General features: G+C 49.9%; 1 protein-coding gene across 1 annotated transcript; it reads right to left on the bottom strand.

Annotated features, from left to right (window-relative positions):
* Positions 1-1,091: 1,091 nt before the first annotated feature.
* On the bottom strand, positions 1,092-25,156 carry LOC129693344 (nitric oxide synthase, brain-like; the record flags this gene model as incomplete). Its single annotated transcript, XM_055630189.1, has 12 exons — positions 1,092-1,394; positions 3,446-3,654; positions 7,800-7,934; positions 9,396-9,517; positions 11,794-11,881; positions 14,794-15,001; positions 17,426-17,595; positions 18,315-18,499; positions 20,174-20,252; positions 22,059-22,203; positions 24,736-24,911; positions 25,120-25,156. Coding segments are annotated over 12 exons (1,680 nt in total), but the record flags the coding sequence as incomplete, so codon positions are not given.
* Positions 25,157-25,427: the final 271 nt, after the last annotated feature.

The following is a 25,427-nucleotide window of genomic DNA, read 5'->3' as shown; positions in this document are numbered from 1 at the left end:
CTCAGAGAGTGGTAGCTGTGTGGAATGAGCTTCCAGTGAAGGTGGTGGAGGCAGGTTCGTTTTTATCATTTAAAAATAAATTGGATAGTTATATGGACGGGAAGGGAATGGAGGGTTATGGTCTGAGCGCAGGTATATGGGACTAGGGGAGAATATGTGTTCGGCACGGACTAGAAGGGCCGAGATGGCCTGTTTCCGTGCTGTAATTGTTATATGGTTATATGGTTATATGGTTCACCCGGTTCTGAAACGTTTAATATCTAAAGTTGTGTCGCACCATATGCTTGTAAAAAGTCGATAAAAGAAGCCCAAATCGTTAATAATTGGTCTGTTTTGCCTAAAAGGAGGAGTCTCATTTCTTCAAGATGTAACATTTCTGACATATTTGTAATCCACATTTGCAGCGTTGGTGTGGCTGCATGTTTCCAAAATTTAAGTATGATTTTTTTTTGCCGTTGTTAAGTCAAAGTTAAGAAGAGATTTTTGAGACGTAGTTAGTTGACATCCGTCTTCCATCGATCCGAAGATAATCTGTTCTATATCGGGGTTCAGTATTGTGTTAAATAGTTTTGTAAAAGTCCCAAAAATTTCATTCCAGAATTTATGAAATTTTGTACAGGAGACAAAAGAGTGTGTTATAGTGGCGTTGAAATATTGACTACATTCCAGGCTGTATTTTAATTGTAATTTGTGAAATGATAGAAGGTTTTCATAGAAACATAGAAACATAGAAATTAGGTGAAATTAGGCATGGATAGAAATTTGGCTTCATGGAAGGAAGCACAGGGTTTTGCAGACAGTGAAGATGGTTGTGAAATGTGAGGTGCTGCAATTTGGGAAGTCTAACATGGGCAGGTCCTACAAAATGAATGGTCGGGTTACATAGAAACATAGAAATTAGGTACAGGAGTAGGCCATTCGGCCCTTTGAGCCTGCACCGCCATTCAATATGATCATGGCTGATCATCCAACTCAGTATCCCGTACCTGCCTTCTCTTATCATTTAAAAACTGAATTCCGTTTCAGCTGAAGAAGCTTAAAACGCCAATACCTTGGTTGTAATAACTACACAACAAAGACCTTTTTTACCCCCCAAAAAAATTATTTACTCAAAATAACATCTGAAACACAAACTACATCTGTTTACTAAAATCCTAAAAAATAAAAATCGAGAATTTGGACCCAGACCTCAGTCGCGCTCAATTTCCCCCCTTAAAAATCAGATTGCCCCCCTGTGGGGCGTACACCCCACGTTGGGAACCACTGGTCTAGACATAGCCGGACCCCGCCTTGGCCTCCTGCCAGCGGGTGAAGGACGTGGAACGGACTCTGGTGGTGACCTCGCGGGTCCGCAGCGTCACTCCGAAAATGTCCTCGTGGTAACGGTTCTCCTCCTAGACCGAAAAACCGTGGCTCAGGGACCGGCACAAACGGCGAAACTGAGACGGGGCGGTGAGGGCAGGGCAGGGCAGGGCAGGGCTGGGCTGGGCTGGGCTGGGCAGGGCAGGGTTGGACAGGGCAGGGCAGGGCTGGGTATGGCAGGGTTTGGGCAGGGCAGGGCAGGGCAGGGCAGGACAGGCAGGGCAGGACAGGGCAGGGCAGGGCAGGGCAGGGCAGGGCAGGGCAGGGCAGGACAGGGTAGAGCAGGGCAGGGTAGAGCAGGGCAGGGTAGAGCAGGGCAGGGCAGGGCAGGACAGGGCAGGGCTGGGCAGGGCAGGGTAGAGCAGGGCTGGGCAGGGCAGGGCAGGGCAGGGCTGGGCTGGGCAGGGCAGGGCAGGGCAGGGCAGGACAGGCAGGGCAGGCAGGGCAGGACAGGGCAGGGCAGGGCAGGGCAGGGTAGAGCAGGGCAGGGTAGAGCAGGGCAGGGTAGAGCAGGGCAGGGCAGGGCAGGACAGGGCAGGGCTGGGCAGGGCAGGGTAGAGCAGGGCTGGGCAGGGCAGGGGCAGGGCAGGGCAGGGCAGGGCTGGGCTGGGCAGGGCAGGGCAGGGTAGGGCAGGGCAGGGCAGGGCAGGGCAGGGCAGGGCTGGGCAGGGCAGGGCAGGGTAGAGCAGGGCAGGGCAGGGCAGGGTAGAGCAGGGCAGGGTAGGACAGGGCAGGGTAGGACAGGGCAGGGCAGGGCTGGGCAGGGCAGGGAGTAGAGTAGGGCAGGGCAGGCAGGGTAGGACAGGGCAGAGCAGGGTAGGGTAGAGCAGGGCAGGGTAGGACAGGACAGGGCAGGGCAGGGCTGGGCAGGGCAGGGTAGGGTAGGGCAGGGCAGGGCAGGGTAGGACAGGACAGGGTAGAGCAGGGCAGGGTAGGGCTGGGCAGGGTAGAGCAGGGCAGGGCAGGGCTGGGCAGGGTAGAGCAGGGGCAGGGCAGGGTAGAGCAGGGCAGGGTAGAGCAGGGCAGGGCAGGGTAGAGCAGGGCAGGGTAGAGCAGGGCAGGACAGGGTAGAGCAGGGCTGGGTAGAGCAGGGCAGGACAGGGCAGGGCAGGGTAGGATAGGGTAGGACAGGGTAGAGCAGGGCAGGGCAGGGTAGGGTAGAGCAGGGTAGAGCAGGGTAGGGCAGGGTAGAGCAGGGCAGGGCTGGGCTGGGCAGGGCAGGGCTGGGCTGGGCGGGCGGTGCCGGCAGGGCAGGGCAGGGCAGGGCGGGGAGGACAGGCGGGGCGGCCGGGAGGGGCGGAATATGGGGGAAAGGATAAGGGGGAAATCCTTTAAAACCGAGATGAGAAGAACTTTTTTCACACAGAGAGTGGTGAATCTCTGGAACTCTCTGCCGCAGAGGGTAGTCGAGGCCACAGTTCATGGGCTATATTTAAGAGGGAGTTAGATGTGGCCCTTGTGGCTAAGGGGATCAGGGGGTATGGAGAGAAGGCAGGTACGGGATACTGAGTTGGATGATCAGCCATGATCATATTGAATGGCGGTGCAGGCTCGAAGGGCCGAATGGCCTACTCCTGCACCTAATTTCTATGTTTCAATGTTTAATATGTGAGCTGCAGAAATGCACGTTGCATTGAATTGAGAATGCACAGAACTGCATTGATTTGAGGTGCGGGACTGCTCAGCCACATCAGGTTGCAGTGGTGTGCTGCATGGTTGCAAGATTGAAGCATGGGTGGTTCCGTGTGCGTGCTGCACGGGTGGATTGGTGCAGGGCGGGGGATGCACGGGTGGATTGGATCGCGGTGGGGGCTGCATAGTTGCATTGATTTTACGCGGGGGCTGCACGAGTGAGTTTGTTCCGGGTGGTGGGGTATTATGCGGGGCAGGGATGGGGGGGGGGTCGAGGCGGGGTGGGGGGGGGGTCGGTTTGCGTTGGTTTGATGCAAATAGGGGTTGGTTCTGAGGTGGCTTTGTTTTGGGGTGGTGTGGGCTGGCCCGGTGCCGGGGGCTGCACGGTTGGGTTGGTTTGGCGCGGGGCGGCGGCCGTGTGGCGGGACGGGAGCTGGGGGAGGAGACCTACCTTGAGCCGGGTGATGTAGGCGGCTGCCTGGCTGAGGCTGAGCCCTCCCTGGGCGGCAAGGATCTCCTGCACCGCCCGCGACACGTCCTGTGCCATGGTCACGTCCCCGCACACGTACAGGTGGCCGCGCAGGGTGTGCAGCGACCGGTACAGTTGCTCCGCCAGTCGCTCCCGCAACACGTCCTGCACATAGACCTGCGGCAGCAGAGCGGCACGGTCACTGCGGGACCCGGGAGAGGAGCAACGGGGAGAGCGCGGGGAAGCGGGAGAGGGGGAGAGGGAGGAAGCGGCACGTTCACTGCGAGAGGGAAGATGGGCAGCGAAGACAGGGAGAGGGGATAGTTATATGGATGGGAAGGGAATGGAGGGTTATGGTCTGAGCGCAGGTATATGGGACTAGGGGAGATTATGTGTTCGGCACGGACTAGAAGGGTCGAGATGGCCTGTTTCCGTGCTGTAATTGTTATATGGTTATATGGTTATAGGGGGAGAGGGTCACAGAGAGGGGAGCAGCATGCACAGGGAGAAGCGATGAGGGTCAACGGGTGAGGGGGGGGAGCGACAAAGTGCCAGAGGAAGTGGGGCTGTGGGAGAGAGGCTCGGGGGGCGAAGAAACATAGAAACATAGAAATTAGGTGCAGGAGTAGAGGCCATTCGGCCCTTCGAGCCTGCACCGCCATTCAATATGATCATGGCTGATCATCCAACTCAGTATCCCGTACCTGCCTTCTCTCCATACCCTCTGATCCCCTTAGCCACAAGGGCCACATCTAACTCCCTCTTAAATATAGCCAATGAACTGTGTGGCCTCAACTACCCTCTGCGGCAGAGAGTTCCAGAGATTCATCACTCTCCGTGTGAAAAAAGTTCTTCTCATCTCGGTTTTAAAGGATTTCCCCCTTATCCTTAAGCTGTGACCCCTTGTCCTGGACTTCCCCAACATCGGGAACAATCTTCCTGCATCTAGCCTGTCCAACCACTTAAGAATTTTGTAAGTCTCTATAAGATCCCCTCTCAATCTCCTAAATTGTAGAGAGTATAAACCAAGTCTATCCAGTCTTTCTTCATAAGACAGTCCTGACATCCCAGGAATCAGTCTGGTGAACCCTCTCTGCACTCCCTCTATGGCAATAATGTCCTTCCTCAGATTTGGAGACTAAAACTGTACGCAATACTCCAGGTGTGGTCTCACCAAGACCCTGTACAACTGCAATAGAACTTCCCTGCTCCTATACTCAAATCCTTTTGCAATGAACGCTAACATACCATTCGCTTTCTTTACTGCCTGCTGCACCTGCATGCCTACCTTCAATGACTGGTGTACCATGACACCCAGGTCTCGCTGCATCTCCCCCTTTCCCAATCGGCCACCATTTAGATAATAGTCTGCTTTCCCGTTTTTGCCACCAAAATGGATAACCTCACAAAACTGTACGCAATACTCCAGGTGTGGTCTCACCAAGACCCTGTACAACTGCAGTAGAACTTCCCTGCTCCTATACTCAATCGTTTTGCAATGAATGATAACATACCTTGTTAGCTTTCAAAGAGGGCCACATAGACCCATGCGGAGACTGCCCACCATTACATGCTCATCAACTGCAACACCCACTGACTTGGGGCAATTTAGAGCGGGCAATAATCCCACCGACCCCGCACGGGAAAGCGTGGACAATCCATACAGACTGCACCCGAGGTCGGGATCGAACCGGCTGGGGCTGTGAGGCAGCGGCGCCCATACCGGCCCTTACTCCCAACTCGCCCCTCTCTGCCTTATCACGCATTCGCCCAAATCCACCTCCCCTGCCCCGCGCCCATCATCCTCCTTACCATCCCGGCACCCACTTCCCCGCTCTCTCCGCCAACCCGCACCTCTTCCCCCGCGAGTTCTGCCCGTCACGACTCTTCACCACCTCCTTCCTCCCCCATTATGTTTAGTATTACAGTATTAACTTTATTGTCAATTCACCGAGTAATTAGATATATAGATATAGATATGCCATTTATTGTCACTATACATGTACAATGAAATTGAAAGCTGCTCGTACTCAGTGCATACATATAATTTAGTACAAAAAACAAGAAACAGAAAAACAAAAACAGAAGGGAGAAGGAGGGGGGGGGGGGGGGGGTATAGGTGCACAATTCTGCGGCGCTATATATGTAATATACATATATACAGATGGAAGTCCAGGTGTTGGATAATAGGAGAAGATACCAATTTAAATAAAGATCAAAATGTTTTTTTTAATTATGGGTTAATAATTGGAAAGAAATTGATACTTAAATTTTGGAAAAATACAACCACACCAACTGTTAAAATGTGGATTAGGAATATGATGGACATAGCACGCCTTGAAGAAATGAGACTCCGTCTAATAGATAAATATGACCAATTCTTAAGGAGTTGGTCTCCTTTCATCGACTTTTTGGAATCATGTGATGCAGCGGTACCGTAAGGATTGCTGATTTCAGTTCATGACACGGATAGATCTACATCTCCGAATACAGATTTGAAAAATTCTCTTTTAAGGGGCCTTCTCTTCTACTACTTTCCACTTTCTCTCTTCCTTTTTTAATTTAATTTTTTATATACACACTTCATGTTTTTCTACTCTCTACCATCTATTTTTCCACTTTTTCCCCTTTCTATTGTTTTCTTTTTCTTGTTCTGCTTACTTCCTTCTTATAACATAAAACTAGAGGTTGTACATAGAATGGATTACGGTATTACATAGTTGGCACCTAAAATTAGGTTCCACTGTACTGTTTTGTGCTGTATTAACTTCTAATAAAATAAATAAACAAAAAAAAACAAAAAAAACAAAAAAAAGGAAGTCCGGGTGTTGGGCTGTGAAGTCAGTGCATGTGTGAATTTGAATTAAGAGTAGTTATAATTTTCGGAAAGCAACTATCTTCGTTGCTTACAGAAGGAACGAAAACATTGTTTCTCATCCGTATTTGTCAGTGCAATTAATAAAAAAACAGAAATAAATACACACAACTTCAAAATTATCATGTCTAAAGTAGACCTAAAATTGAACAAAAAACAGACATTCAAACCGAAAAGTGACTTGACCTTTGGGCGAGGTTAGATGTGGGGGTGTATGTGTATGGGGAGGGGACACAGTCCCTTAACCATTGTTGTTCCTTGTGGGAAGAAGCTGTTTAGCATCCTGCTGGTTCTGCAGCTGATATTCCTGTAGCTCTTCCCAGATGGCAGAATGGAGAAGGTGTGGTGGGATGGGTGGTAAGGGTCCTTAATAATATCACTCTCCCCAACCTCTCCCCCCTCCCCGTCCCATCACCCCCTCTCCATCTCTTCTTCCCTGCTCCACAACCCCATCCCTTCAGTCCCCATGCCCTCCTCCAATCCCGTTCTAAAATAACCTGCTCCTCAACACCTTAAAGACAAAGGAAGTAATAATAGACTTTAGGAAGAATAAAACGGACATGGTACCATTGACTATCAGAGGGGACTGTGTAGAGAGGGTGGCGGATTTCCGCTTCCTGGGAATCCATATTGAGGAGGACCTGACGTGGAGCGTGAACACCTCTGCGCTGCTGAAAAAGGTCCAGCAGAGACTGCACTTCCTGAGGGTGCTCAGGAAGAATAACATCACTCAGAGACTGCTGCTGTCCTTTTATCGGTGCTCCATTGAGAGCATACTAACATACTGTGTATGCGTGTGGTACACCAGCTGCACAGCGGCTCAGAGGAAAGCGCTCCAGAGGGCCATTGACAACGCCCAGAGGATTGTCGGCTGCCCTCTCCTTACCTTGGAGGACTTACACAGTTCCCGCTGCACCAAAAAATCCCAGAGTATCATAAAGGACATTTCCCACCCCGGACACTCCCTGTTTGAACTGTTGCCATCAGGCAGACGGTACAGATCTACAAGGACAAGGACGAACAGACTAAAAAACAGTTTTTACCCCACTGCTATAAAAGCACTAAATGTAGCCGCCAAGGAACGCAGGGGCGATACAGACTAAGGGACTGTGGTACACTGTGAAATCGACAGAAGGATGGAGGGTTGGGTGTTTATGCGTGGAGCTATTTTCGTGATATTTATTTTAGTTGTTTATCTTTTAATATTTTATCTTGTATGTAACGTTAGCTTTTAGAAATGTTTGAATGGTGCACTGACTGGCTGACATTTTTAAATTTCGTTGTAAATGGTTCATGTTACAATGACAATAAAGAAACTATTCTATTCTATTCTATTCTCCACCCCTCTCAGTCCCCCTCCCTCCATCTCCCCGGCAGGCCCCCACCCCGACAGCACCCCCTCTCCCCCCCTCTCCCCCCGCCATCCCCCAAATCCTCCGCTCCTCGTACCTTGGTGTTCTTGGTCACGGGAGTAGGCGGTGCAGATCTCCGTGAAGACCCCCATGTCTCTCGCCTCCAGCATCTCCTCCCGGTAAATGTGGTCCTGGTCGGAGCGACGGCAACCGAACACCAGCGTCATGGGGCATGGGGCTTGCCCTGGGGAGAGACGGGGAAGGGTGGGCAGTGATGGGGGTGGTGGGCCAGTTCAAGGTGGGGTAGGGGTGCGGAGGGGTCAGGGTGAGCGGACGGTTCGGATGAGGTGGGGGTAGAGTGTAACGCGAGGGTCGTGGAGGCAGGTGGGTAGAGAGAGGGAGATGGATGGAGGAAAGTGGACGGAGTGGGGGGGGGGGAGGGAGAGAGGACCTGGAGAGGGGTAAGGGAAAGTGGGTGCAAGAGGGCGGTAGGAGAGAGTAAAGAAGGGGGAGAGAGAGAAAGAGGAGAGAGGGGAGGAGAGAGGGTGTCTCATGTAGATAGGGTGGTAAAGAAAGCTTTTGGTGTGCTGGCCTTTATAAATCAGAGCATGGGCTGAAAGATGGCAGATGGAGTTTAATGCTGATAAATGTGAGGTGCTACACCTTGGCAGGACAAATCAAAATAGGACGTACATGATAAATGGTAGGGAATTGAAGAATACAGTTGAACAGAGGGATGTGGGAATAACCGTGCATAGTTCCTTGAAGGTGGAATCTCATATAGATAGGGTGGTAAAGAAAGCTTTTGGTATGCTAGCCTTTATAAATCAGAGCATTGAGTATAGAAGTTGGGATGTAATGTTAAAATTGTACAAGGCATTGGTGAGGCCAATTCTGGAGTATGGTGTACAATTTTGGTCGCCTAATTATAGGAAGGATGTCAACAAAATAGAGAGAGTACAGAGGAGATTTACTAGAATGTTGCCTGGGTTTCAGCAACTAAGTTACAGAGATAGGTTGAACAAGTTAGGTCTTTATTCTTTGGAGCGCAGAAGGTTAAGGGGGGACTTGATAGAGTTTTTTTAAATGATGAGAGGGATAGACAGAGTTGACGTGGAAAAGCTTTTCCCCACTGAGAGTAGGGAAGATTCAAACAAGGGGACATGACATGAGAATTAAGGGACTGAAGTTTAGGGGTAACATGAGGGGGAACTTCTTTACTCAGAGAGTGGTTGCTGTGTGGAATGAGCTTCCAGTGAAGGTGGTGGAGGCAGGTTCGTTTTTATCATTTAAAAACAAACTGGATAGTTATATGGATGGGAAGGGAATGGAGGGTTATGGTCTGAGCGCAGGTATATGGGACTAGGGGAGATTATGTGTTCGGCACGGACTAGAAGGGTCGAGATGGCCTGTTTCCGTGCTGTAATTGTTATATGGTTATATGGTGATATGGGTGAGAGAGCGCGAGAGCGGGGGGGAGGGGAGAGGGGGAGGGGAGAGGTGGAGGAGGGAGAGGGGGAAGGAGAGGGGAGAGGGGGGAGGAGGAGGGCGGGGGGGGTGGGAGGGAGGGAGTAGGGAGGGAGGGAAGGGGAGGGCAGTGATGCAGGGGCTCAGGTAGGGGGTACCCGGGGCGGGGTGGGTGAAGGGGTGGGACAGGGCTATGGTGTAGGGGGTACTTAGGTCTCCGGGGCGGGTGGGCACTCACCTCGGTGCTGGATCTCGAACAGCCGCTGCTGCCAGAAGCCACGGAAGGGGGCAACGCCAGTTCCGGGCCCGACCAGCACGCAGGGAACCCGGGGGTCATCCGGCAGCCGAAACAGGGGTGCCCTGGCAACGAGGGATGGAACACGTCAAATCCTCCGCTGGGGCGTGGTGTATGCATGATGTACACGGGGTGCGGTATACACACGGGGTGTGGTATTCCTAGGTATGTTACAAAACCTACCTGAATCGTGTCTGAGAATCTGCCCTACCCCGTGTGCGCGATTTCGGCGCTGTTTAGAGGGGGCGGGTTTAAAAAGCGATTTTTACTAGGCTGTTCCAATCGAAAATGTTCAGCCTAGTAAATCATTAACGGAAAATCGCTGGAAGACCCCGTCGCAAAAGGTAATATTAGTTTTTCTGGCCTTGTATAATAGTTATAGTAGTTTAAAAATCACTCTCTAAACTCGCAACCTCTCGCAGCCCCAGGGTTTTATAAAGCAAACAATTAAAGGTATGTACCTTATTTTTACATTAAATGGGGCTTCTTAAGAACCCTGTATATAAAGTTTTCTATAGCGAGTAGCTCATTTTGGGCTCTTTACATCCCGCAGTATTTATCTGGGCACTTGAGGGCACAAATCCACCGCAATGTGAACGTTCTAAACCAGCGCGTTCACAGGAACCCACTAGAAAGCTGATTTAAATTGACTTTAATTTACAGCAATTGAACACTAAATTCCTTCCATTTGGCCAATAAATTAATGTAAATGAGATTTAAAAATCATGTTTTATTGTGAATTATTTGTGAATATTATTTGGACACTTGGGCTATTTAAAAATGTTAATCATTTATTAAGAAATGGATAGATGTTTAGATCTAGTAAATTGAAGTTTGAAATTAGCTACAATTGGGTAACTAACTAATTATATGCTTTAATTTCAGGTCATCCAAGTTAGATTATTTTATATTTGTTTCAGAATGCTTCAATCTATGATAACTGAAAATTTCATTCAGTTCTCTTAATTTGTAAGAAGGTTATGGGCTTTTGACTGTCCACGATCACAGCTTTTTTGTTATGTCCATATAAAATCAATAGGGAATAAGATGCTAATTTCCGAGTATGAAAATGGCCATAACTTTTTTATTACTTGAGATATGAAAGTGAATTAGGTGTCAAATTAAACTTATTGTTATGCTTTATCTGATGGGATAAATTGCAGACTTGATTTTTTAAATCTCAAAATTTTGTAACATTGCTAGTATACCCCAGGTAAAGTATGTTTGTTTGGGTGTGTGGATGTTGGGTACCCCGTAGTCAGTCCGAGCCCCCATGGCTGCCCCGCAGGTGCCCCGTGTGTTCCCCTGTATGCCCAGTCCATTCCCCACACATGCCCCTTCCAGTAACTGTCTATGCAACGTTCATGCCCCGTCCCCTGTCCTTCCCTGCCCCGCCCCACTCCGTCCCCGCTCGTCCAGGCCCAGTCCATGCCACGTTCCCGCTCCACGTCCATTAGAAACATAGAAATTAGGTGCAGGAGTAGACCCATTCGGCCCTTCGAGCCTGCACCGCCATTCAATATGATCATGGCTGATCATCCAACTCAGTATCCCATACCTGCCTTCTCTCCATACCCTCTGATCCCCTTAGCCACAAGGGCCACATCTAACTCCCTCTTAAATATAGCCAATGAACTGTGTGGCCTCAACTACCCTCTGCGGCAGAGAGTTCCAGAGATTCACCACTCTCTGTGTGAGAAAAGTTCTTCTCATCTCGGTTTTAAAGGATTTCCCCCTTATCCTTAAGCTGTGACCCCTTGTCCTGGACTTCCCTAACATCGGGAACAATCTTCCTGCATCTAGCCTGTCCAACCCCTTAAGAATTTTGTAAGTTTCTATAAGATCCCCTCTCAATCTCCTAAATTCTAGAGAGTATAAACCAAGTCTATCCAGTCTTTCTTCATAAGACAGTCCTGACATCCCAGGAATCAGTCTGGTGAACCGTCTCTGCACTCCCTCTATGGCAATAATGTCCTTCCTCAGATTTGGAGACCAAAACTGTACGCAATACTCCAGGTGTGGTCTCACCAAGACCCTGTTAACAACATTTCGTTGTTAATGCATTTCGTTGTCTCTGTACTGTACACTGACAATGACAATTAAAATTGAATCTGAATCTGTACAACTGCAGTAGAACCTCCCTGCTCCTATAGCCGTCTCTGCCTCGTCCTTGCCCCGTCCATGCCCACTCCCAGCCCCATCCCAGCCCCGTCACTGCCCCCTTCCTGCCCTACCCATGCCCCGTCCTTGTCCCGTCCCTGTCTCGTCCATGCCCCATCCTCGGCCCTTCTCCGCCCAATCCCTGCCCCGTCCATGTCCGGCCCTTGTCCCACGCGGGTACCTGCGAATGTAGCAGCAGACGAGATCTCCGGGACTGATGCGGTTGAGCCAGGAGGAGCAGACTCCGTGACGTACTGGGCCCGAGCCTCCTGTGGAAGGAACAGCACACCACCGCGTCAGGTTCACGGGCACAGTCTCGCCAAATCAATTGATATTTTTATGATAGATTCTTGATTATTGGAGTATAGAAGCTGGGATGTAATGTTAAAATTGTACAAGGCATTGGTGAGACCAAATCTGGAGTATGGTGTACAATTTTGGTCGCCCAATTATAGGAAGGATGTCAACAAAATAGAGACAGTACAGAGGAGATTTACTAGAATGTTGCCTGGGTTTCAACAACTAAGTTACAGAGATAGGTTGAACAAGTTAGGTCTTTATTCTCTGGAGCGCACAAGGTTAAGGGGGGACTTGATAGAGGTCTTTAAAATGATGAGAGGGATAGACAGAGTTGATGTGGACAAGCTTTTCCCAATTTGAGAATAGGGAAGATTCAAACAAGAGGACATGACTTCAGAATTAAGGGACAGAAGTTTAGGGGTAATATGAGGGGGAACTTCTTTACTCAGAGAGTGGTAGCGGTGTGGAATGAGCTTCCAGTGGAAGTGGTGGAGGCAGGTTCATTGGTATCATTTAAAAATAAATTGGATAGGCATATGGATGAGAAGGGAATGGAGGGTTTATGGTATGAGTGCAGGCAGGTGGGACTAAGGGGGAAAAAAAAGTTGTTCGGCACGGACTTGTAGGGCCGAGATGGCCTGTTTCCGTGCTGTAATTGTTATATGGTTATATGGTTATTATTATTGGTGTAAGGGGTTATGGGGAGAGGGAGTGAGAATGGGGTTAAGTGGGAGAGATAGATCAGCCGTGATTGAATGGTGGAGTTGACTTAATGACTAGTGAGATCAGATTTGTGAGACACGACCTCCCACGTCCAAAACAATAGAAAATAGATAGGAGCAGGAGTAGGCCATTCGGCCCTTCGAGCCAGCACCGCCATTCAATGTGATCATGACTGATCATAGAAACATAGAAACATAGAAATTAGGTGCAGGAGTAGAGGCCATTCGGCCCTTCGAGCCTGCACATCCATTCAATATGATCATGGCTGATCATCCAACTCAGTATCCCGTACCTGCCTTCTCTCCACACCCTCTGATGCCCTTAGCCACAAGGGCCACATCTAACTCCCTCTTAAATATAGCCAATGAACTGTGGCCTCAACTACCCTCTGTGGCAGAGTTCCAGAGATTCACCACTCTCTGTGTGAAAAAAGTTCTTCTCATCTCGGTTTTAAAGGATTTCCCCCTTATCCTTAAACTGTGACCCCTTGTCCTGGACTTCCCTAACATCGGGAACAATCTTCCTGCATCTAGCCTGTCCAGCCCCTTAAGAATTTTGTAAGTTTCTATAAGATCCCCTCTCAATCTCCTAAATTCTAGAGAGTATAAACCAAGTCTATCCAGTCTTTCTTCATCAGACAGTCCTGACATCCCAGGAATCAGTCTGGTGAACCGTCTCTGCACTCCCTCTATGGCAATAATGTCCTTCCTCAGATTTGGAGACCAAAACTGTATGCAATACTCCAGGTGTGGTCTCACCAAGACCCTGTACAACTGCAGTAGAACTTCCCTGCTCCTATACTCAAATCCTTTTGCAATGAAAGCTAACATACCATTCGCTTTCTTTACTGCCTGCTGCACCTGCATGCCTACCTTCAATGACTGGTGTACCATGACACCCAAGTCTCGCTGCATCTCCCCTTTTCCCAATCGGCTACCATTTAGATAATAGTCTGCTTTCCCGTTTTTGCGACCAAAACAATCATCCACAATCAGTCCCTGTTTTGCCTTCTCCCCATATACCCTGACTCCGCTATCATTACGAGCCTTATCTAGCTCTCTCTTGAAAGTACCCAAAGAACCAGCCTCCACCTGAGGCAGAGAATTCCACAGGCTCACAACTCCCTGTGTGAACAAGTGTTTCCTCATCTCCGTTCTAAATCCTTTTCTGATTTCCTTGTTTGGTTTAGTCATTTGTTCTCCTCCAGGGATGCACTTGATCCCAGCTGCGGATAGCTGTCGCATGCATTCTTATTGTTTTTGACCAACGTCTCAATTTCCCTCGTCAGCCAAGCTTCCTTATAACCATATAACAATTACAGCACGGAAACAGGCCATCTCGGCCCTACAAGTCCGTGCCGAACAACTTTTTTTTCCCCTTAGTCCCACCTGCCTGCACTCATACCATAACCCTCCATTCCCTTCTCATCCATATGCCTATGCCTATCCATTTATTTTTAAATGATACCAATGAACCTGCCTCCACCACTTCCACTGGAAGCTCATTCCACACCGCTACCACTCTCTGAGTAAAGAAGTTCCCCCTCATATTATCCCTAAACCTCTGTCCCTTAATTCTGAAGTCATGTCCTCTTGTTTGAATCTTCCCTATTCTCAAAGGGAAAAGCTTGTCCACATCAACTCTGCCTATCCCTCTCATCATTTTAAAGACCTCTATCAAGTCCCCCCTTAACCTTCTGTGCTCCAGAGAATAAAGACCTAACTTATTCAACCTATCTCTGTAACTTAGTTGTTGAAACCCAGGCAACATTCTGGTAAATCTCCTCTGTACTCTCTCTATTTTGTTGACATCCTTCCTATAATTGGGCGACCAAAATTGTACACCATACTCCAGATTTGGTCTCACCAATGCCTTGTACAATTTTAACATTACATCCCAACTTCTATACTCATTCTATACCGTGTTCAGAGGTGACGTCACGGACGGTTCGTCTAGTGATTCAATATTCAAGGAAGTTTATTGCCATGTGTCCCAGATAGGACAATTAAATTCTTGCTTTGCTTCAGCACAACAGAATATAGTAGGAATAAATACATACAGTGTGACCATATACAGTTTAAGGATAAGGGAGAAATCTTTTAGGACCAAGATGAGGAAAACATGGTGGGGGTGGGGATCGGGTGTGGGAGTCTCATACCCTGGGCCCGGTACTCCACCACGGCCACAGTGAGGTGCAGCTCTCCGGGGTGGGTGAGCGGGCAGCTGCTGGCGGAGTAGTAGCGAGGTTGCAGCAGCGGCAGGTGGAGCAGCAGCAGCGCGGCGGGAACGCGCGTTGCGGGGAACTCTTCCAGAACCTCGGCCAGCGACGGGCCGGCCCAGCGCCACTGCTCGTACTCCACAACGCCCTGGGGGAGAGATAGGGGGCGTCAGACACCGACCCCAACAACCCCTCACCCCCCCCCCCAACACCCCGACTCCCACCTCCACCCGAAAACCCCCACCCCACCGAGAGCCCGGCCCAGCGCCATTGCTCGTATACTGGATAGAGGTCTTTAAAATGATGAGAGGGATAGACAGAGTTGACGTGGAAAAGCTTTTCCCACTGAGAGTAGGGAAGATTCAAACAAGAGGACATGACTTCAGAATTAAGGGACTGAAGTTTAGGGGTAACATGAGGGGGGACTTCTTTACGCAGAGAGTGGTGGCTGTGTGGAATGAGCTTCCAGTGGAAGTGGTGGAGGCAGGTTCATTGGTATCATTTAAAAATAAATTGGATAGGCATATGGATGAGAAGCGAATGGAGGGTTATGGTATGAGTGCAGGCAGGTGGGACTAAGGGAAAAAAGGTTGTTCGGCACGGACTTGTAGGGCCGAGATGGCCTGTTTCCGTGCTGTAATTGTTATATGTTTATATGGTATTCAGCGCCACCCTGCGGGGGAGAGAGGAGGAATAAACCATATAACAATTACAGCACGGAAACAGGCCATCTCGACCCTTCTAGTCCGTGCCGAACACATAATCTCCCCTAGTCCCATATACCTGCGCTCAGACCATAACCCTCCATTCCCTTCCCGTCCATATAACTATCCAATTTATTTTTAAATGATAAAAATGAACCTGCCTCCACCACCTTCACTGGAAGCTCATTCCACACAGCCACCACTCTCTGAGTAAAGAAGTTCCCCCTCATGTTACCCCTAAACTTCAGTCCCTTAATTCTCAAGTCATGTCCCCTTGTTTGAATCTTCCCTACTCTCAGTGGGAAAAGCTTTTCCACGTCAACTCTGTCTACCCCTCTCATCATTTTAAAAACCTCTATCAAGTCCCCCCCTTAACCTTCTGCGCTCCAAAGAATAAAGCCCTAACTGGTTCAACGTTTCTCTGTAACTTAGTTGCTGAAACCCAGGCAACATTCTAGTAAATCTCCTCTGTACTCTCTCTATTTTGTTGACATCCTTCCTATAATTAGGCGACCAAAATTGTACACCATACTCCAGAATTGGCCTCACCAATGCCTTGTACAATTTTAACATTACATCCCAACTTCTATACTCAATGCTCTGATTTATAAAGGCCAGCACACCAAAAGCTTTCTTTACTACCCTATCTACATGAAATTCCACTTTCAAGGAACTGTGCACAGTTATTCCCAGATCCCTCTGTTCACCTACATTCTTCAATTCCCTACCATTTACCATGTACGTCCTATTTTGATTTGTCCTGCCAAGATGTAGCACCTCACACTTATCAGCATTAAACTCCAACTCCAGCTCCAACACCAAACCAGTCATGCACACCCCACTCCGCGATCCCCGGGGTGGTGGGGGAGAGGGGTTGGGGGGGGTCAACCACCAGGTCTCCCCATGCGATATCCATTTCTCTTACCCTGCTCCCCCATCAAACCACATTAACGCACTTTGAACCAAGGTCCCTCGGAGTCCCCTCGGTAATCTTCCACCCTATCCTCGCACCCCTCCACCCACCACACACACACACACACACACACACACACACACACACAACACTGACACACACACACACACACACTGACACACACACTGACACACACACACACACACACACTGACACACGCACACTGACACACACACACACACACACACACACTGACACACACACACTGACACACACACACACACACACACACACACACACACACACACACACACACACACACACTGACACACACACACACACACTGACACACACACACACACACACACACACACACACACACACACACACACACTGACACACACACACACACACTGACACACACACACTGACACACACACACACACACACACACACACACACACATACACACACACACACACACACTGACACACACGCACACTGACACACACACACTCACACACACACACACACACACACACACACACACACACACACACACACACACACACACACACTGACACACACACACACACACACTGACACACACACACACACACACACACACACACACACACACTGACACACACACACACACACACACACACACACACACACACACACACACACACACACACACACACACACTGACACACACGCACACTGACACACACACACACACACACTGACACTGACACACACACACACACACACACACACACACACACACACACACCTGTAAGACTCCTCGCTGTCTCCGACTCTCCTCAGTGACCCCTCGTCCCTCTGAATCCCCGACCTCCGCGATGATCCCTGGATCCCTTGTGACCACCTCCTCCCCTAAACCCCTCAACCCCCCCCCCCCCCCCCCCCAGACCGTGCGTTGCCCCCTGACCTGGCCGAGGGTGATTAGCCGCTGCTGCTGCTGAGGGTCAGAGTTGAGCGAGGCGAGCAACAGCAGCAGGTCCGGGCTCGGAGGGGAAGTGATGTCCAGCAGGTGGGTGAGTGCCTGGCTCACCGTGCATGGGGGCAGCCGGGGCTCCGGCACCCAGCTCCGCCCGCGGCCTGCGAACGGATAAACCGGTCAGTGTTGGATCACCCCCTTGCTCCTGATATTCAACCGCACAAAATGCAACCCCAGCCCAAACCGGCCTCTACCTGCGGCAGCCCTTCCTCGCCCCAATGAACTGGCCTCAACTACCCTCTGTGGCAGAGAGTTCCAGAGATTCACCACTCTCTGTGTGAAAAAAGTTCTTCTCATCTCGGTTTTAAAGGATTTTCCCCTTATCCTTAAGCTGTGACCCCTTGTCCTGGACAAGTCCCTTAATTCTCAAGTCATGTCCCCTTGTTTGCATCTTCCCTACTCTCAGTGGGAAAAGCTTATCCACGTCAACTCTGTCTATCCCTCTCATCATTTTAAAGACCTCTATCAAGTCCCCCCCCCTTAACCTTCTGCGCTCCAGAGAATAAAGCCCTAACTTGTTCAACCTTTCTCTGTAACTTAGTTGCTGAAACCCAGGCAACATTCTAGTAAATCTCCTCTGTACTCTCTCTATTTTGTTGACAGATACCTCCTCATCCTTCTAAACTCCAGTGAATACAAGCCTAGTCTTTTCAATCTTTCCTCATATGACAGTCCCGCCATCACAGGGATCAATCTCGTGAACCTATGCTGCACTGCCTCAATCACAAGGATATCTTTCCTCAAATTGGGAGACCAAAACTGGACACAATACTCTAGATGTGGTCTCACCAGAGCCCTATACAACTGCTGTATGTGTTACCTGGATGAGGCCCGTCTCGCAGCCGCTCCAGCTGCACCAGGTCATTTCGTGGGGGCATGCTCTCCATACGCTGCAGCAGCCGCTGTACCTGGTCCTCCGCGTTATCGGGATGGATTCCCACATGGTCCCCGGGCTGGTAGCTCAGCCCCGCGGGCAGCGCCAGGCCGACCAGCACCGTACGCCGACTGTGGAGCAAAGAGACGGCCTGTCTCATATCTATACCCTATATCTATACCTCTATATTGAAGAGGTTACTAGGGAAATTGGCGAGGGTAAAGCAGTGGATGTTGTCTATATGGACATTAGTAAGGCCTTTGACAAGGTTCCTCAAGGAAGGTTGGTTAAGAAGGTTCAACTGTTGGGTATAAATGCAGGAATAGCAAGATGGATTCAACAGTGGCTGAATGGGAGAAGCCAGAGGGTAATAGTGGATGGCTGTTTGTCGGGTTGGAGGCAGGTGACTAGTGGGGTGCCTCAGGGATCTGTGTTGGGTCCTTTGTTGTTTGTCATGTACATCAATGATCTGGATGAAGGGGTGGTAAATTGGATTAGTAAGTATGCAGATGATACCAAGATAGTGGGGTGTTGTGGATAATGAAGAGGATTTCCAAAGTCTACAGAGTGATTTAGGCCAGTTGGAAAAATGGGCTGAAAGATGGCAGATGGAGTTTAATGCTGATAAATGTGAGGTGCTACACCTTGGCAGGACAAATCAAAATAGGACGTACATGGTAAATGGTAGGGAATTGAAGAATACAGTTGAACAGAGCAATCTGCCTATACGTGTTTGCAGTGTGGGAGAAAACCGGAGATGTCGGAAAATATACACGCAGGTCACGAGGAGAACCCCCTGTAGCGGGAGGTACAGGGCGGGTGCAGGGTCTTGGGACCATAGTTTGACCCCTCCTCGCTTCCTCTTCTAGATGTGGAGATGGTGAGATCAACCTCCATTGAGGATAAATGGGGATCCTGTCGATAGGGTGAACTGTTTTAAATATCTGGGAGTCCACATCTCTGAGGATATGACATGGGCATCACACGCCTCAGCACTGGTGAGTAAGGCAAGGCAGCGCCTTTACCACCTCAGGCAATTGAGGAAATTCAGAGTGTCTCCGAGGATCCTCCAGTGCTTCTACGCAGCGGCGGTGGAAAGCATCTTGTTGGGAACATTACCATCTGGTTTGGGAATTGCTCTGCCAAGGACAAGAAGGCTCTGCAGAGAGTAGTGCGTTCGGCCGAACGCACTATGGGAACTTCACTCGCCCCCCTGCAGGAACTATAAAACAGGAGGTGCAACTCCAGAACACATAAAATAATGGGAGACCCCTTCCACCCCTGCAACGGATTGTTCACGCTGCTACGGTCATGGCAAACGCCTCCGTTGCCATGCGGTGAGAACGGAGAGGTTGAGAAGGAGTTTCTTCCCAGAGGCAATTCGGACTGTAAACGCCTTTCTCACCAGGGACTAACTCTACTGAACGTTTTTCCTTCCATTATTTATTATGTAAAAGAATATGTGTGTTATGATTGTGTTTATAATTTGTTTGGTTGTTTTGTTGTTTGTCTTTTGCACAAAAGTCCGCGAGCATTGCCACTTTCATTTCACTGGACATCTCGTATGTGTATGTGACAAATAAACTTGACTTGACTTGACCTCTCTTCCCAACACGCTCCCTAATAGGGGGGCAGTAACACAACCAGCGGCTGCCCTCCCCCCAGGGAGCAGTGGTTACACATTGAACCCACTCCCTCCCCACTAGGGGTGCCGGCATAACCTGCGATGCCCCCCACCCCTTGTGGCAGGACCCCCCCCTCCCACTAACCAGCCCCTAGCCAGCCCCCACCCCGGACACACATACCCGGACTCAGCCGCCTGTAGGTTGCGCCGGGACAGCAGACGTGTCTGCACCGTCTTCCTGCGGTGGAGCTGCGACAAAGCTGTGGAGCAACGTAGTAACAGCGTGGATTAGGGGGAGGGGGACACCGGGTGATGGGGAGGGGTTGTAGAGGGCGCAAACGGGCAGGAAATAGGTATGTTGCTAAGCCTACCAGAAGCGTCGTTGAGAATCTGCCCCAGCCCGTGTGTGTGATTTTGGCGCTGTTTGGAGGGGGTGGGTTTAAAACGCGATTTTTACTAGGCTGTTGCAATCGAAAATGTTCAGCCTAGTAAATCATAAACGAAAAATCGCTGAAAGACCCCGTCGCAAAAGGTAATATTAGTTTTTATGGCCTTGTATAATAGTTATAGTAGTTTAAAAATCACTCTCTAAACCCGCGACCTCTCGCAGCCCCAGGGTTTTATAAAGCAAACAATTAAAGGTATGTACCTTATTTTTACATTAAAAAGGGCTTCTTAAGAACCCTATATACAAAGTTTACTATAGCGAGTAGTTCATTTTGGGCTCTTTATATCCCGCAGTATTTTTCTGGGCATTTGAAGGCACAAATCTACCGCAATGTGAACGTTCTAAACCAGCGCGTTCACAGGAACCCACTAGAAAGCTGATTTAAAATGGACTTTTTTGTTATGTCCATAGAAAATCAATAGGGAACAAGATGCTAATTTCCGAGTATGAAAATGGCCATAACTTTTTAAATACTTGAGATATGAAAGTGAATTAGGTGTCAAATTAAACTTCTTTTTATGCTTTATCTGATGGGATAAATTACAGATTTTTTAAATCTCAAAATGTTGTAACATTGCTACAGGAAGGTTGGATGGGGAAGACCGCGCACAGCAGTGGGGCAGTTACCTCATGTTATACACAAAACACAGACACAAATACATGTATAAACACATGTATCGAGAATCATTCACAAATACGTGCACACATACACACGGTGATACACAGAGAATCACACGCACACACACTCACACACTCATTGGCGCACACACTATATCACACTCACACGTGCAGGCTATCTCTCTCTCTCACACACACACATTATCACACACATACCATTGCACACGTAAACTTTGGCACACGTCCACTATCACACACACTCTTTCACACACCCATTCACACATACACGCGCAGACTATCTCTCTCTCACACACACAGATTATCACACACATACCATTGCACCAACACAATCATTAACAAAGTCACAAACACACTCTCTCACACACACTATCACGTATATTCCAGGACAAGGGGTCACAGCTTAAGGATAAGGGGGAAATCCTTTAAAACCGAGATGAGAAGAACTTTTTTCACACAGAGAGTGTGAATCTCTGGAACTCACTGCTACAGAGGGTAGTTGAGGCCACAGTTAATTGGCTATATTTAAGAGGGAGTTAGATGTGGCCCTTGTGGCTAAGGGGATCAGAGGGTATGGAGAGAAGGCAGGTACGGGATACTGAGTTGGATGATCAGCCATGATCATATTGAATGGCGGTGCAGGCTCGAAGGGCCGAATGGCCTCTACTCCTGCACCTAATTTCTATGTTTCTATGTTTCTATGTACTCTCTCACACACCCACACACTCACATTCACACACACACTCACACACACACTCACACACTCACACATACACACACTCACACATACACTCACACACTCACACACTCACACACACACACTCACACACTCACACTATCGCTTGCACACAATCACAAGTACAAAATTACACACGCATACAGGGTCACACACACAGGCGAGCGCGCACACAGGAACACTCACAGATGGACACACACGGACACACACACACGGTGCGTGAGTGCGGCTGCCGTGACACACTACCTGTGACCAGCTCCGGACCCTCAGCCACCACGGAGATCCGGCACGTGTCGGGACTCCAGCCGCCGGGAGTGTCCGGAGAGCTGTCCGTGTCCGTGCGTGTGCCCGTATCTACTGCACCCTCGATACAGAACGATTCACACGCGGTCTGTGGACAGCACAAGTGAGGCACTGGGCCAGGCACTGGCACCAGGGGGAGTTGGGGGTGAGGAGAGGGGTCGAGCGGGAATTGGGCAAGAGGGGGGCGAGGAAGAGTCGAGAGAGGGGCAGAGAGAGGGGGCGAAAGTTGGCGAGGGGAGAAGGGGAGGGGACGTGAGGGGACCTACGGGGTGAGATGAGGGCGAGAGGGGGGTCAGAAATTGGGGGAAACATAGAAACATAGAAATTAGATGCAGGAGTAGGCCATTCGGCCCTTCGAGCCTGCACCGCCATTTAATATGATCATTGCTGATCATCCAACTCAGTATCCTGTACCTGCCCTCTCTCCATACCCCCCTGATCCCCTTGGCCACAAGGGCCACATCTAACTCCCTCTTAAATATAGCCAATGAACTGGCCTCAACTACCCTCTGTGGCAGAGAGTTCCAGAGATTCACCACTCTCTGTGTGAAAAAAGTTCTCCTCATCTCGGTTTTAAAAGGATTTCCCCCTTATCCTTAAGCTGTGACCCCTTGTCCTGGACTTCCCTAACATCGGGAACAATCTTCCTGCATCTAGCCTGTCCCTCCCCCTTAGAATTTTGTAAGTTTCTATAAGATCCCCTCTCAATCTCCTAAATTCTAGAGAGTATAAACCAAGTCTATCCAGTCTTTCTTCATAAGACAGTCCTGACATCCCAGGAATCAGTCTGGTGAACCTTCTCTGCACTCCCTCTATGGCAATAATGTCCTTCCTCAGATTTGGAGACCAAAACTGCACGCAATACTCCAGGTGTGGTCTCAAGGGAAGAGGGGAAGAGAGAGGTGTGGGAGAAAGGGGAGAGGAGGGTGGAAAGAGGGAGGGAAGAATGGGAATGGGAGAGGTGGAAGGAGAGGGGGAGAGGGGGAGAGGGGAGTTTGCGGAAAGGCGGGATGGGGAGAGACGCGGACGAAGAGAGAGGAAGAGGATGAGCGGGGAGAAGGGGGAGAAGGGGAAGGGAGTGGTGGAGATAAGGTTGAATGGGGAGATCGGCAGGGAAGAGATTGGGGTAGGTAGAGAGGTGGGAAAAAGACTACGTGATAGACTATAAATAACAAATGAGAGAGGGGGTGTGTGTGAAAACTGCAGTAAGGAAGGGGGGTTGTTGGGGAGTTGATGGGGTTTGGACACGGGGTTCGGGGTTGGTGAGTTGCAGGGATCCAAGGATCCGGAAGAAAGGGTTAGGTTGAGGTTTTGATTTTGAGTGCTCTGGGGTTCTGGAATCTGGGGGGGGGGTTGGGGTACATGGTTGGGGGTACAAAAATTATCAAGCCAATTAACCCACAAACTTGGACACCTTTTGAGTATAGAAGTTGGGATGTAATGTTAAAATTGTACAAGGCATTGGTGAGGCCAATTCTGGAGTATGGTGTACAATTTTGGTCGCCTAATTATAGGAAGGATGTCAACAAAACAGAGAGAGTACAGAGGAGATTTACTAGAATGTTGCCTGGGTTTCAGCAACTAAGTTACAGAGAAAGGTTGAACAAGTTAGGGCTTTATTCTCTGGAGCGCAGAAGGTTAAGGGGGGACTTGATAGAGGTCTTTAAAATAATGAGAGGGATAGACAGAGTTGACGTGGAAAAGCTTTTCCCACTGAGAGTAGGGAAGATTCAAACAAGGGGACATGACTTGAGAATTAAGGGACTGAAGTTTAGGGGTAACATGAGGGGGAACTTCTTTACTCAGAGAGTGGTGGCTGTGTGGAATGAGCTTCCAGTGGAAGTTGGGGAGGCAGGTTCGTTTTTATCATTGGATAGTCATATGGACGGGAAGGGAATGGAGGGTTATGGTCTGAGCGCAGGTATATGGGACTAGGGGAGAATATGTGTTCGGCCCGGACTAGAAGGGTCGAGATGGCCTGTTTCCGTGCTGTAATTGTTATATGGTTATATGGTTATATGGAAGGGAATGGAGGGTTATGGTCTGAGTGCAGGTATATGGGACTAGGGGAGATTATGTGTTCGGCACGGACTAGAAGGGTCGAGATGGCCTGTTTCCGTGCTGTAATTGTTATATGGTTATATGGTTATGACAGAAGGGAGAGAAGGGGGAGGGGGAGGGAGTGGTGGAGATAAGGTTGAATGGGGAGATCGGCCGAGGAGGGATTGGGGTAGGTAGAGAGGTGGGAAAGAGACTACGCGACAGACTATAAATAATGTTTAAGAAGGAACTGCAGATGCTGGAGAATCGAAGGTTACACAAAAATGCTGGAGAAACTCAGCGGGTGCAGCAGCATCTATGGAGCGAAGGAAATAGGCAACGTTTCGGGCCGAAACCCTTCTTCAGACTATAAATAATGGTTGGGGGTACATGGATGTGGTCGTGGGGTCCAAGGGTCTGGGTACAGATTAGGGTTTGGGGGTTCTGAGTTACAGGGTCAGTCTGGGGGTCCGGAGTCGAGAGGTATGGGGTTGGGGAAACACGCATGCGGGAGGGTCGTGTCCGGAGGTCTTGGGTTGGAGATTGGACTGCAGGCGTGTGTGGCGTGTGTGTCGCCCACCTGGAAGCTGCTCCGTGCCCAGTCTCGGAAGAGGTCTTCCTGCCCGCAGAGCTCGTCGCCCTCGCCCAGCGGCACCAGCCGCTCGCCGCCCAGCTCCTGCAGCCGCGTGTCCACCGCCCGCGCAAAGGCACAGAAGTGGGGGTACGCCCGCGAGCCCAGGCCGAACACCCCAAACCTGCGGGAAGCGGGAAGCGGGGCAGCCGCTCAGCTGGAGTGGCACGGTGGCTAAAGAATGGGGTGACGGGGCGGGGCTCACAGGGGAAGGGGGAGGGCGGCGCGGTGAGGGGGGCAAGGGCACGGTGAGGGGGGGCAAGGTCACGGGGAGAGGTGGGGGGGTGGGTCCGGGGCGGGTGGGGGCTTCCCGGCGCATAGCTGCCTAACCCCGCACACTGGCCAGCGGCCCGGTCCTCAGCTGCCCCGCCTCTCAACACCGAGTCCTGGAAACGCCTCGAATCTCCTCAGACAGGCGTTGAAAGCGATCCTTGTAACTCCTTTCAACGGAGCACCTGGGGAGGGGTCATGGATAGGGGAAAGACAGTAGAGAGATTGGGGTACAGGGTTAGGGAATTGCAGGGAGAGACGGTGTGCAAGGAGAGAATCTTAAGGGGGAAGGGTAAGTTGAAGGGTAGATGGAGAGTGGTGAGCGGAGAGTGTAGAGGGGAGAGGTAGAGGTGGAAAGATGGTGGGGGGAG

The sequence above is a fragment of the Leucoraja erinacea genome, unplaced genomic scaffold (assembly GCF_028641065.1).
Source record: "Leucoraja erinacea ecotype New England unplaced genomic scaffold, Leri_hhj_1 Leri_266S, whole genome shotgun sequence".
Taxonomy (NCBI): Eukaryota; Metazoa; Chordata; class Chondrichthyes; order Rajiformes; family Rajidae; genus Leucoraja; species Leucoraja erinaceus.
This window is presented reverse-complemented; position numbering and strand designations above follow the sequence as displayed.